Genomic DNA, 14,811 nt, shown 5'->3' with positions numbered 1-14,811 from the left:
AATTAATTAAACTAAATTCTATTTATAGGTATATTTAGGCATTAACTAATTCCAATCCCTAATGCCAAAATGTTTTCTTTGTTCACCAACTGGCCAGGCATTATTGTTAACTCGCAAGACAGTAAGGAGAAAATGACAATTTGATGGATAATTTAAATACATTCTGCAATCACATTTTGGTAACGTATTCATTCCGCCATCACATAGTAGTTTCAAGATATACAAATAATTAATAATACATGAACAATTTAATAGGTCTTATGTGTTTATTCTTGTTAGAAGATTTTTTTTTGATTTTTTTTACTGATTATGAACACAAATTAATCACGACAAACCAAATAAATTGTAATTGTAGTAATTATACCATTGATGAAAACAAGCTGATACCAAGGTATTTTAGGCCTACAATTCTAACATAATTGTTCATGAAAAATCATGATTGTATTTATTTATTTTTCGAAAGTACGGTTTATGCTGCCTTCCACAAGCAACAACTTCTGATATAAACAGGGAACTTCAGAACATTCTGATGAAACATAAGACTGCAAATCGACTCATCATACATGTGGGGAAGAATGATATTCATAAAGAGCAGTCAGAACTCCTTAAGAAGGATTTCAATGAACTTTTTGAAACACTTAAAAGACTGAAAGTTCAAACATTCATCAGTGGACCACTACCAGCAAGAGGAACAAACAGGTTTTCACGGTTGCTTGGGCTTAATACATGGCTGCAAAAAACCTGCAATATAAAAGCAGTGAACTTCATTGACAATTTCAATCTTTTCTGGAGTCAACGACAACTGTTTCATCGGGACGGCCATCACCCAAACAAACTTGGTTCAAGAGTGTTAAAGGACAATATCTACTTCTCCCTAAATCATCCTTCTGCGGTTTGTGCCAATCCACTCAATCTGAATGGCACACACACACCTGGACACAGTATGAATGACCACGGGACTTCACTTCAGCAGCAAAATGGACATGATAACACCACTCCGCCACAACAACCTCTGCTCACGGACACAATCTCAGCTGAGCCCTGCCCACAGAGCTCACCACAGACAGCCATATCAGAACTGCTTGAAGATTCAGCACCCAAGGACGACTTCCTGGAAAACAGCCAGGGAAGCCAGGACAGCATATTACAGCCTCCTATAACACCAGAGCAACAGCCCCTTTCACCAGACACTTTCTCCCTCTCCCCTGCAACGCCACTACTCTGCTTCTCACAGAAAATGGAAGAACTGGTGCATGCTGGAACCAGACTATCCCACTCTTTTGCTGCAAGCCCCCAGATACCAACTAAAAAAAGACAGGCACCCCTACCACCAAAGCCTGCGGGCCCAGCTCGCCCTCGCCCTCCCCCTCCTCCTGTGAGAGCTCTTCGGCCTCTGCCACAACGCCAGGGCCCACACCCTCCTCCTTCTGCTCGAGGTGAACCAAAAACAACTGATACCAGCTCTCAGTGATATGTGTCGGGTGCCCGCTCTGATAACAGTAACTTTCTCAAATGTTTACAAAACAAGCGGGAACCCAGTGTGCCTGTATCTTTCTCTATTGCTGTTCTATTACATGATAGAAAGTCTAAGGCCTTCAATAGCCGTACAGCAAACCCAACTAATCTGGTGCCTATTACACGTCAAACTAATATTGCTGTGGGGAAAAGTAAGTCTGTTAAGTTAGCTCTTTTAAACATTCGCTCACTTAAAAATAAATCACTTCTAGTCAACGACTTAATAACCACAAACAACCTGGATTTTATGCTTCTAAATGAAACCTGGCTAGAAGACAGCTACAGTGCAACAATCCTCAATGAAGCAGCCCCTCCTAACTTTACTTTTATGAGTGTCTGCAGAGCTGTTAAGAGAGGTGGGGGTCTAGCTGCTCTTTTTAAAGATATCTATCAATGTAAGCAAATATCATTTGGGAATTACTTGTCTTTCGAATATCTGGGTATTGTGTTAAAAGGTGCTCCACGCATTTTACTTTTCATTATTTACAGGCCTCCAAAATACTCTCCAGCCTTTGCTGAGGACCTTACAGAACTGTTATCAACAATTACATCAGAGTTTGACTGTTTTGCCATTGCTGGAGATTTTAACATCCATATAGATAATGGAGAAAACAATATGGCAAAAGAAATCAAAACTGTTTTAAAAACTTTTGATCTGACTCAGCATGTACATGGACCCACACACAATCGTGGACACACTTTAGATTTACTTATCAGTAAGGGTCTAAACATTTCATCGATTGTTATTAAGGATGTAGCACTGTCTGATCATTTCTGTATTTTCTTTGATATATTGATCTCTCCTGCCACTGAAGCGAGATCTGTGTCTGTCAAGAAGAGATGCTTAAATGAGAACACTAGTGTCCTATTTATGAAGGCTATATCCTTAACACCAAGCATATCTGCAGACTCTGTTGATTTTCTCCTTGATTCTTTTAACTCAAAAGTTAAAGGTGTAATTGATGATATTGCTCCTGTTAAAGTCAGGAAGAAGAGTGGCAGACAAAAAGCACCTTGGAGAAACTCAACAGCAGTGCAAAATATGAAAAGACAATGCAGAAAAGTAGAGCGCATGTGGCGGAAGACAAAACTTGTAGTCCATTATAACATCTACAAAGACAGCCTTCATGCTTTCAATATGGAACTAGGCAAAGCTAGACAGACTTTCTTCTCAAATATTATAAACAGCAATTTAAACAACACACGCACTCTTTTTGCTACTGTAGAGAGACTGACAAACCCCCCAAGCCAGATTCCCAGTGAAATGCTCTCAGACAGCAAGTGCAGTGAGTTTGCTTCTTTCTTCTCTGAGAAAATCAATAATATCAGAAAGGTGATCAGCACATCCTTGAGTTACGCTGGGGTCAGACAGATCAAACCACCTGAGAAAGTAGTTACTATGTCTGATTTCAAAGAAATTGATGGCAAAATTTTGGAAGAAACCGTACAGCACCTTAAAACATCAACCTGCGCTCTTGACACACTTCCCACATCGTTTTTCAAAAGTGTGTTAAACAGTTTAGAAGCAGATCTTCTAGAAGTGGTAAATGCTTCACTTCTCTCTGGGAGTTTTCCAAACTCCCTGAAAACTGCAGTTGTCAAGCCCCTCCTGAAAAAGAGCAATCTGGATAAGACCATATTAAGCAACTATAGACCGATCTCAAATCTTCCTTTCATAGGTAAGATCATTGAAAAAGTTGTCTTCAATCAGCTGAACAAATTCTTATGCTCGAATGGATACTTTGACAATTTTCAATCTGGTTTCCGTCCGCACCACAGCACAGAGACAGCGCTCATAAAGATAATAAACGATATTCGCTTAAATACTGACTCAGGCAAATTATCAGTGCTGGTACTACTCGACCTCAGTGCTGCATTTGACACTGTCGATCATAACATACTTCTGGACAGACTGGAAAACTGGGTGGGGCTTTCTGGGATAGTCCTAAAATGGTTCAGGTCATACTTAGATGGGAGAGGTTATTATGTGAGTATAGGAGACCATAAGTCTGAGTGGACATCCATGACATGCGGAGTCCCTCAAGGCTCAATTCTTGCACCACTCCTGTTCAACCTGTATATGCTCCCAATGAGCCAAATAATGAGAAAGAACCAAATTGCTTACCACAGCTATGCAGACGACACACAGCTCTACTTAGCCCTATCGCCTAACGATTACAGCCCCATTGACTCCCTGTGCCAATGCATTGATGAAGTTAACAGTTGGATGTGTCAAAACTTTCTTCAGTTAAACAAAGACAAAACTGAAGTCATTGCGTTTGGAAACAAAGATGAAGTTCTCAAGGTGAACGCATACCTTCACTCTAGGGGTCAAACAACTAAACATCAAGTCAGGAATCTTGGTGTGACACTAGAGTCAGACCTTAGTTTCAGTAGTCATGTCAAAGCAATAACTAAATCAGCATACTATCATCTGAAAAATATAGCAAGAATAAGATGCTTTGTTTCCAGACAAGACTTAGAGAAACTTGTTCATGCTTTCATCACCAGCAGGGTGGATTATTGTAATGGACTCCTCACTGGCCTTCCCAAAAAGACCATAAGACAGTTGCAGCTCATACAGAACGCTGCCGCCAGGATTCTGAGCAGAACCAGAAAATATGAACATATCACACCAGTCCTCAGGTCTTTACACTGGCTCCCAGTTAAATTTAGGATTGATTTTAAAGTATTATTACTGGTATATAAATCATTCAATGGCCTAGGACCTCAATACATTGCAGATATGCTCACTGAATATAAACCCAACAGATCACTCAGATCATTAGGATCATATCAGCTAGAAATACCAAGGGTTCACTCTAAGCATGGCGAGTCCGCTTTTAGCTATTATGCCAGCCGCAGCTGGAACCAGCTTCCAGAGGAGATCAGATGTGCTCCTACTGTAGTCACATTCAAATCCAGACTCAAAACACATCTGTTTAACTATGCATTTACTGAATGAGCACTGTGCCAATGTTCGTCCGACTGTTTGTACTGTATTTTATTTTGTATTCTTCTAAACTGTTTTAACTATTCTTATTTCTTTTTATTATTTTAATTTCTTCTATGTAAAGCACTTTGAATTGCCATTGTGTATGAAATGTGCTATATAAATAAACTTGCCTTGCCTTGCCTTGCCTTGCCTTATGTAAGCAGCTTCTTGCAATACTCTCCTAAATGGTTAACCTAAGTGCAAACATTAACGCTTTAATGACCGTCCTTTATTTTTCAGTGCATTTGTTTTACAATATAGGCTTTTGCTATTGTCATGGGATTATTATTATAACTATTATTATGTAGTAGTGTCTCAGCGAACAATTTTAGGTTATAAGAACGTTTCCATAACGTTCCCATTAAGTTATAAAAACGTTATTTCTGAATGTTCTAGGAACGTTCAAAGCGTCCAGTTTTTTAGACGTTGTATTAACGTTATTTCTAACGTATAAGAACGTTACTGCAAGAAAGTTTTTTCATAACTTTGAGAGAATTTTCAGAGAACGTTAGCCAATGTTCTGGGAACGTTCCCTGTTAGCTGGGGTAATGTAGACAGATACAACTAAAAGAGGTTTGAACTTTTCTTTGTTTAATTTGCACACTGAATATGGGTTGGAGCTTTTAATTTTGAACTCTCAAAGTGCACCAGATTGATGAATTTAACATTAAAATGCACAAAAAATTTGAGGTCCACCCACCACAGATTTACCAAAATCCCTGTGAGAAACACTGGTATTGCTATGCCAATGCAGTTTATAGCTTGTTTTTTGGATTCATCACTGTGGTGTGGACTGTGGAGTAGGCCTATAGTTCAATTGTATTAATAAATGGCAATTTTGTACTTATTTCATGTGTTAACTCACTCGTTCCTGCTCGCTCATTAGTTGGGGGGTGGGGGGTGGGGGGGCGGTCAGGGACCTGGATATTGGATAGGGGGCGCTGGTCCAAAAAAAGGTTGAGAACCACTGAGCTACACTGTGGTTCAGTTGCTAAGCATCGAGTTTCAGACACAAAACGAGGAGGCCAACACGGCGGTAGAGACAGAAGTCCAAATTTAAACCTCAAAATAATAAATATTCATAAAAATGCCTGGCACGTCTGTCTCAGGGGGCATCAAGCACCCTATCCATAATCAAATTTCGGAGCTCCAAAGAAAAATTCAACTTCTGGGTAAGTTTTTATTACAGATTTCGCTAAAACAGTTAACGTTAACTTAAAACTATTAATTAATTACTACTTCTGTAATATTGCTAAAGTAGTGGAGTAATAAGTATTTCAATTGTTTTCTTATTATTGTTCTAATTAATCATGTATTCTTCTCAAGGAAAGTTAATATTGCATGACATTTACACCCAATTCCGCATGGCCGCTGAATGTCTTTCTCTCTCTGTCCACTAGAGGGAGACAGAAGCGCGTATTTCGAAAGCTCTCAGTCTGCCATCAAGAAGAACAGAGAAACCATCTTTCAGCTAAGACATGAGAATAAAAACCTGCACAAGAAACTGGCTGAGGTCAGACATTATGAACACGCACACACATATGTAATGTTAAAACATAACCATATAATTTAAGTAACGTTATAGGTGTATTTGATGCATATATTGGTCATGGTTGTCCAGGGAGATGAACAAGCAATCAAGGATGTTTTTCATGGCCGTGGGATTGAGAAAGCATCATTCAGGAACATGTCTGTTAAGGTGGGTTATTTAAAAAACATTTTTTCACTTCTTTCACTTGTAATCTCCAGTTAAATTGCCCGTGGTTACAGAATCACCTGCATATAATTTGTGGTTGACAGAAATTTTTGTTGTGCAGTCAGCTCGGACGGTGCTGGAGAAGGAGGTGTGTGATAAAATGAAGAAGCTGAATGCTATGAAACACACCACTCAGACACAGAGGCAGCGTTTTGAGGACTTGAAGCTCCTGTACCAGAACATGAAGCCACAGAGCATGAAGCCGAAGCCACAGAGCAGAAGCCCTCTGCCTGACAACCAGAAACTAGAGGAGGAGGAAAAGGTAGAAACTGCCTTTTTTCCCTGTGCGTTTTTGATGAACACTGGTGAATCTTACAATTTAAGAATCGTCCAGGTTTCCAATGGAAAAAAAGCAGTTAGAAAATGAAGCCTTTTTTCCATTCCAATCATTTTTGTCCCAATTTCTCCTTTCTGTAGGCTAATTTAAAAAATAAAATTATCCTGTCCAAAACCATGCCCACAATGTTTTATTATTACTATTATTATTATTATACAATCTAAACAATTCGCGAAAATAAGATTTTTTTGCATACCATAATGAGAATTAGAGTAAAGAAGGGAACTCTGCCAATAAGTTTCCCTAAGTGGTCATTCTTCCTATGTAAATTCTCTTCTTCCTTCTCTCAAGTCTTTCGTCTTCCTCTCTGTCAAGATTAGTGGTAAGCAGAGTGTTGATATACCCACCCTGTATTGATGAGCACAATTTATTATGTTAGTTCAAGCAAGAAAATGAATGAACTTGTGTGCTTGTTGTATAGAAATTGCGCATTCTGGAAAACCGATTGGAGAAAGCGCAGCTGAAACATCATGAAGCAGAGCACATAATGCGAGGATACCTCAAACTGAAGGACCACCTACAGGTATCTGAGAAAGAACAGATGAACTGGATTCATGTACAGACTGACACAGCACACAAGCATAAACCCACACAGATGTGTATTATAAAGCATGATACCCCATATACGTGATGGGGAAAATTTAAGCAATCCAATAAACCCACATACACTACCATTCAAAAGATATTCTTATTCTTATAATAATAAGAAAGGTTTCTTGAGCACCAAAATCAGCATATTAGAATCATTTCGGAAGGATCATGTGACACTGAACAGTAATGGCTGCTGAAAATTCAGCTTTGATCACAGGAAAAAATTACATTATAAAATAGATTAAAATAGAAAACAGTTCTTTTAAATTGTACAGGTGAGCATAAGAGACTTCTTTCATTAAAGGGTTAGTTCAACCAAAAATGCAAATTCTGTCATTAATTACTCTTCATCTTCGGAACACAAATGAAGATCTTTTTTATGAAATCTGAGAGCTTTCTTTCCCTCCATTGACAGCTACGCAACTACCACTTTCAAGCCCCAGAGAGGTAGTAAAGACATCATTAAAGTAATCTATTAAAAATATTAAAGAGTGCTTTGTTTGCGCAAAAACAAACATAATTTACCACCTTATTTACAAAATATTAATCTCCAGCATGCGTTCATGCAACAACGTCTGCTTTTGCGTCAACACAACACGCATGCGCCATGGTGCTCTCGTGAACGCGCAATGGAGATGAATATTTTGTAAATAAAGTGGTAAATTGTGGTTTTTTTTTGCGCAAACAAAGCACTCGTGTCGCTTCATTAAGTTGAGGATAAACCACTGGAGACACATGGATTACTTTAATGATGTCTTTACTCCCTTTCTGGGGCTTGAAAGTGGTAGTTGCAGAGGCTGTCAATGGAGGGACAGAAATATATCTTCATTTGTGTTCCGAAGATGAACGAAAGTCTTATGGGTCTTATGAGTAAATGATGACAGAATTTTCATTTTTGGGTGAACTATCCCTTTAAGATTAAATCTCTTAGCGACCCCCAATCTTTTGAACTGCATGGTAAATAAACATTTATGATTATCCTCTTATTTGTTTCTTCAGGAAGACAGTCTTACATTTCAGCCCCAGCTGGACAGGATGGAGGCAGAGATCCACCGGCAGACACAAGTGCTCAAAGAACTGCAGGTCATGAACAGTGACGCTCACTTGTCAAAGGATGCAGCCAAGGTAAAGACAAAACATTTAATAAATGATAAAAAAAATCAAATGAGATAACAAAGCAAGCATATGTGTAAGTGTGCCACGGTGAAGGTTGTGCAAGTAATGCTTCTCGTAAAGAGTAGGGGTGTAACTCCGGTGTCCTGCCCAAATTCCCTCCGTTGGCCTTTATCAGTCATGGCCTACTAATAAGAATCATCATGCTTTCAATTGGCTTTATCACTCTCTCTCCTCTCCAGAGCCTCTGGTGAGCGTACTGGTACCATTGTTCTGACAGTGGATGCTGCACACCGGTGGTGGTTGAGGGGAGACCCCCTGATCTGATTGTAGAGTGCTTTGGGTTTACAGTAGTACCTAATAAAGCGCTCTATAAATGCCTCGTTTCATTAAGATGTGTGTGTGTGTGTGTGTGTGTCCAGGCTGAGCTGCAGCTTCAGGAGGAGCAGGTGTACAGAGAGCGCAGAGAGCGAGAGAAAATCCTCTCCCGCTACAAGAAGCAGGCGGAGGAGAGGATTGCTCAGGCAGAGAGGATGAAGAGAAGAGTACGCATCTTCCATCACACATCAGCTAACAATGCAATACTCTAATAAGCATAAAAATATGTGTGTCATACTAATAGCACTTCTCATGTGAAGTGCACAGGAGACTGGACTCGCAATTGATGTTAATAGAGCTTGGTGTTAGCATGCTGCAAAGCTCACAACACACAAATAATAATAAAATAGACAATTCAACTGTTTATGAGCATATACACTACCGGTCAAAAGCTTGGAATAATTATGATTTTGTAAAGTCTCTTATGCTCACCAAAGCTTTTTTTTTTTTTGAGAAATACAGTAATATTGTGAAATATGACAATTTAAAAGAACTGTTTTCTATTTTAATATATAATTTATGCCTGTGATACAAAGCCATATTTTTAGCATCATATACAGTCTTCAATGTCACATGATTCTTCAGAAATCATTCTAATATGGATTTGGTGCTCAAGTAACTTTTCTTATTATTATCAATGTTGAAAAATAGTTTTTGCTGCTTAAAGGGATATTTCACCACTGGAAAGATGAATGTGTATTTAAAGTGGGTCATTTATGTAGTAGAAATGTGAAATTATTTTAGAAGTTGGTGACTTCTAGACTGAGAAAAGCCAGAAAATGTATTTTTGGCTCATGTGGATGAAAGACAATGAGGGAGGGAAGCACGGTCATTCAAAAATACTACCAGTATAAGTAAGCTTAATGCTAATCGGTGAAGTATCCCTTTAATAGTTTTGTGTGAACTGTGATACACTACCGTTCAAAGGTTTGGGGGGGGGGGGGGGGGGAAGGAGAAATTAATACTTTTATTAAGCAAGGATGCATTAAATTGATTAGAAATGACCATAAAGACACTCAGTTTCTACAAAAATATTAATATTTTCCATTACTGATAAAAATCGTTATTAATAATTGAGCACCATTAATAATTGATAATAACTGAGCATCAAATCAGCACATTAGAATGATTTCTGAAGGATCATGTGACACTGAAGTGATGATGCTGGAAATTCAGCTTTACCCGAATAAATTACATTTTAAAATATATTCTAATAGAAAACAGTCAGTTTAAAAAATATAATAATTTAACACAATATTCCGGTTTTTACTGTATTTTTTATCAAATAAAGGCAGCCTTGGTGAGAATAAGAGGCATCTTTCAAAAACATTTAAGTATACTGAACTTTTGACCGGTGGTGTATCTTTCTCAACATTTATTTTAGACCGTTCTTTTCACTAAGCCTTCTCCGCTTGGCCAAAACTAGGTATCTCAGAATGATTTTGTCGAGTTTATTCAGCCATCTCCCCTCCATTCCCCTTCCGTCTGTTACGTCTAGCCCCAGTGGGCGGCCATGCACCCCGATGAGCTGAGCAGCGAGGCCCAGCGCAGTGCCAACGCAGTAGAAGAAGTGGAAGCCATCTCTACTTTTGAGGAAGCTTTCCAGCAAATCAAAGAGGCCACTGGAGTCACAGACTCACGGGTGAGGACAGACTACATTCAGTTGTCTTCAGTGTCTATAGACTACTCCTTGTTAAGCAATGTTAATTCTGTTCTTGTGTTAAGCAATGTTTATTCCGTATTTCTCTTGTAACAGGAAATAGTGGACAGGTTTATCTCTCAGGGAGAAACACAGGAACATTTGGAGAAGATGAAGGCAGAAAATGAGAGAATGCTGCTTCAACTGAAGGAAGAGAGGAATACACTGCAAACTCAGCTTCAGGATATGAAATACTCACGAGAAACTGAACTCTCAAGGTGAGAGCAGACATTGTAGGCAGTATGAATAATAGTGCTATGATATCACTTCACATGCTCTGTTATTGTGACTGAGTAATAACATAACATTATTGTCCTCTGTCAGCTCTCTAATTCTCTTCTGTGCATGTGTTTGGTTGTTTAGCAGCCAGCAGATGCTGCAGGATTGTGAGCGTCAGCTGCAGCAGGAGCAGCTGCGCCGTGATGCAGTTAAAGATCGTCTGGACAGAGTCAGACATACGCTAAACACTGTCAAAGCAGGAGTGAAGCAGCTCAGTGACAAACTACAGCACATACCACTGGTACTAATGAATCTTGTCAAATACATAAACCCCCTGGTTTCACTGACAAGGCTTAAGCCGAGTCCCAGACTAAAATGCATATTTGAGCTGTTTTAACTGAACTCTTTTAATATCTTAAAATATGACATTGTTTTGTCTCAAGATGCACAACAGAAATATATATTTTTCTATGGCATGTTTATAAAAGCTACTTAAATGTCCTGATTGAACTTGGGCCTAATCCTGGCTTAAAGGATTAGTTCACTTCAAAAGGAAAATTTCCTGATAATTTACTCACCCCAGTGCCATCCAAGATGTCCATGTCTTTCTTTCTTCAGTGGACAATAAATGAAGTTTTTTTGAGGAAAACATTTCTGGATTTTTCTCTACACAATGGACTTCAATGGCAACCAGAATGTTGAAGTTCAAATCAATGCAGTTTCTAAGGGCTCTGAAGTGCTTCAAAGGGCTCTGCACGATCCCAGCTGAGGAATGGGGTCTTATCTAGCGAAACGATCAGTCATTTTCAAAAAAAAATTTGGAGTTGGATCCAGATATAAGGGGTGGAGATTGGTAGGTTTAGAGGTGGGTTTAGGGATTAAGGGGTGGAGATGGGTAGGTTTAGGTACATGTAAGGTAGGAGGAGTTGGATCTGGATCCGACTCCTCCCCCTGGATTTCATGTTCTGCAGTGAGGACCATCTCAATCATTTCGCTAGATAAGACCCTTATTTCTCGACTGGGATCGTGCAGAGCCCTTTGAAGCACTTCAGAGCCCTTTTAAACGGCATTGATATGAACTTCAACATTATGGTTGCCATTGAAGTCCATTGTGTGTAGAAAAATCCTGAAATGTTTTTCTCAAAAAACGTAATTTCTTTTCCACTGAAAAAAGAAAGACATGAACATCTTGGATGGCATTGGGGTGAGTAAATTATCAGGAAATTTTCATTTTGAGGTGAACTAATCCTTTAATCTAAACCCTGAAAAAAATTCATTAAAAAGTGTCCAGGGATGTTTTCTCTGTAGTTAGTGATTAAGGAAACGTTTTTACATTCAGACAATGAATGCATGAAATGTATGTAGCTGAGCAGAGATTAGAAATATCTGAGTATTTCTCTTGGTCTCTGGCAGATGAAGGGTCCGACAGCACAGCTGCCTCCAGACTCAGAAGAACAAACACTGCAGCTGATGTCTGAGGCTGAGCAGAAACTGATGCTTCTGAAGGAGGAACTGCAGGGCAAAGATCTGGCAACCATCCTGAAGGAGATGGAGGAAGAGGAGGTGAGGAACAATTAGTCAAGTTGCTGTTATTGTATTTTGGCTCGTTGAAAATGTGTAACTAGGGAAACATTGACTGTTTTGTTTACTTTAGGAATATATGTCATAGTTTACTTTTTTGGAAGTTGTAAAATAACGCTTACTAATATTACTAATATGTTGTTTATTTCATGCCCCTTTGCAGTTCCCTGCCAGGATAGCAGGAAAACTACCCCAGCACAACACGCGCATTCAGTTGCACGAGGCCCAGAAACAGGACTCTGTTGATGGTGAGACACTAGCTCATATCACCATGGAATCTCATTTCTGCCACATAAGAGAAAAATCATGCTTTGGTGAAATACCAAGTCATAATTATGAGATTAAAAAGTCTAAATGTTTTGTCACAATTATGATATTTTTTCTATAACTTTTTGTTTTAATTTCATCTTTTTATGTTATAATTGACTTTTTATATTTTAATTTAAACTTTTTGTGATTGTGACTTCTCTTGATCATTTACAATTTTTATGCCATAATTGACCTTTTATGTCATCATTTTGACTTTTTGTAATATTTATGACTTTTCCTGATAATTAATTTTTTTTGCCATAATTGACTCTTTATCTCAGAATTTTGACTTTTGTCATAATTGACTTTTCCTGATAATTAATTTTTTTATGCCATAATTGACTTTTTATCTCAGAATTTCAACTTTTTGTAATATTTGACTTTTCCTGTAATCAAATTTTTTATGCTATAATTGACTTTTTATCTCATAATTTCAATGTTTTGTAATACTTATGACATTTCTTGATTCATTTAAATATTTTATGCTAGAATTAACTTTTTATCTCACAATTTCAACTTTATATATACGTATATATATATATATATATATATATATATATAATTTTTATATATATTTATGACTTTTCCTGATCATTTAAATTGTTTATGCCATAATTGACCTCATAATTATTTCTTTATGGCGGGAATGGGCTTCCATACATGTATCCTATATCTGAATTAAGCTTTTTGGGGTGTGAAGTCACACATTTCAGGGTATTTATATGGTAAAAAAATATAAAAAATCCTACTTGATATTTTCCCAAATTATTTTGAGCTTGAAAAATATATTTTATCATTCATCAAGGTATAAAGAAAATATGCTATTACTTTTTACTTGATGGTTACACCACATGACATTTGTTAAATTTAAACTTCTTGTTGAACATAAAAGCCATATGAAATCAACATGGATACAAAGATTACATACTGTATAATAACTTTATTCCCATTATACTTCTTTATCTTGGGCACTCTAATTTCCATTTTGCACCAGTGATCACTGGTTTGTGAACTTGGAAAGCTCTTGACCAGGAACGGTCATGTGTATTTTGATGTACACAGTTCAAAAGCTCCCTCTTATCAAGATGTTCACCTGTGCTCTTCTGATTTAGTTCCATTCCTCAATCTGTACACTGTGTGGAAGTTAAAGCTCACCCTTCTGTTGTACAGAGTGGTGGTGGATTTGTTAATGTCTCAAAGGCCAGATCACATTTACGTGTGATTGTGTGTCTGACTGAGAGACTGGCCTACTGGTACATGGGAACTATGAATGCTGTTGATCCATATGTACAGGGAACAATAACGTTTAGCAGACAGAGCTGACACACACCTGCATGTCTTTTCTGTCAACAGATGAGGACGACAGTGGCGACGATGAGGGTGATATCATCACCCGTGTCACCCTGAAGCAACAGTCGCAGTCAATCATTGACACAAACACCAAGAGAAAGACTCGCATTAAAAAGAGGAAGGGCAAACTCTGATCTGATCCAGACACTAGAGTGTTCATCAACATTTGACAGAGTTTAAAACATGATCAGCTGTAGCTTTATCTCCCTTCTGTATGTCTGCACATTAATGCTTTGGAAAATAAATGAATTACTCAGTTGATGTAGTTTGATTTTAATACTGTAAATGTATTAGCTGCGTGTTGTTTGTGCATGATTGCTTGCATGTCAGAAGACTCTAACGTGACACCTGGGGCCAGTTGTTCAAAAAGTTTAATCTGGATCAGAATGATCTGGATTTGGAAATCCCATGTTTTGCTATCCAGGATCAGGTAATCCATCTTACTTTTGTGCCAGTTTTTCAAAGCAAAATTGGATTGGATCACCCTGATCTTTTTCCGATTACCAAATCTGGATTACTGGTGCTCTACGGAACCCCCAAAGGGACATGGTCATGTAAAAAATATGAGATAGGGAAAATTTTTTTATATTTCAATGCTTTTGCGTTCTCTCAGAAAAGTTTTGTATAGCGTTCACCAAAAAAACGTTGTGTTCGCTTGCAAAGATCTTTTGACTGGTTCATCTCTTATGATTGTGCCAATGTAGTTTAGAAACAGTGATTAAATATACAGTAATGTTTTTGTTTGATTTTTACAGCTGTTTGGGGATTATTTAATGGTGCCAAAATCTCTTTTTTACTTTACAGTGGGCTACCGAAAGGCCTAATGTATTACTTTAACAGTAAAGCTAATCAAAAGTAAAATAAAAATATGAGTGTGTATATTACATGATACAAATGTTGTATTTTTGACCAATTTTAAAGTTTTACTACATTTTCTTGCTGGAATCCACCTTGAAATCCTACCCCCT

General features: G+C 38.0%; 1 protein-coding gene across 2 annotated transcripts; it reads left to right on the top strand.

Moving 5' to 3' along the window:
• The first annotated feature begins 5,517 nt into the window (after window positions 1-5,517).
• On the top strand, window positions 5,518-14,106 carry odad3 (outer dynein arm docking complex subunit 3). Of its 2 annotated transcripts, none has more exons than XM_084427097.1 (13): window positions 5,518-5,682; window positions 5,911-6,023; window positions 6,132-6,209; window positions 6,328-6,528; window positions 7,025-7,126; window positions 8,194-8,319; window positions 8,730-8,852; window positions 10,184-10,327; window positions 10,442-10,602; window positions 10,748-10,904; window positions 12,017-12,166; window positions 12,348-12,432; window positions 13,847-14,106. In XM_084427097.1, exons 1-13 carry the CDS (start codon window positions 5,598-5,600, stop codon window positions 13,975-13,977), a joined length of 1,656 nt encoding a protein of 551 aa, XP_084283223.1. In that variant the 5' UTR covers window positions 5,518-5,597; the 3' UTR covers window positions 13,978-14,106. The 2 variants fall into 2 exon arrangements, with proteins under 2 accessions (XP_084283223.1, XP_084283224.1); XM_084427098.1 differs by having other exon boundaries at window positions 5,541-5,682; window positions 10,751-10,904; window positions 13,847-14,073.
• Window positions 14,107-14,811: the final 705 nt, after the last annotated feature.

This window comes from Rutilus rutilus (assembly GCF_951802725.1).
Source record: "Rutilus rutilus genome assembly, chromosome: 12".
NCBI lineage: Eukaryota > Metazoa > Chordata > Actinopteri > Cypriniformes > Leuciscidae > Rutilus > Rutilus rutilus.
Note: the sequence above shows the minus strand (reverse complement) of the source record. Positions and strands in the feature narration are given on the sequence as shown.

Coding starts and splice junctions, on each gene's coding strand:
- odad3 (XM_084427097.1), top strand. CDS start 5,598: ATGCCTGGCACGTCTGTCTCAGGGGGCATCAAGCACCCTATCCATAAT. Junction 8,320..8,729: donor TGTCAAAGGATGCAGCCAAG/GTAAAGACAAAA, acceptor GTGTGTGTCCAG/GCTGAGCTGCAGCTTCAGGA. Junction 10,328..10,441: donor CTGGAGTCACAGACTCACGG/GTGAGGACAGAC, acceptor CTCTTGTAACAG/GAAATAGTGGACAGGTTTAT.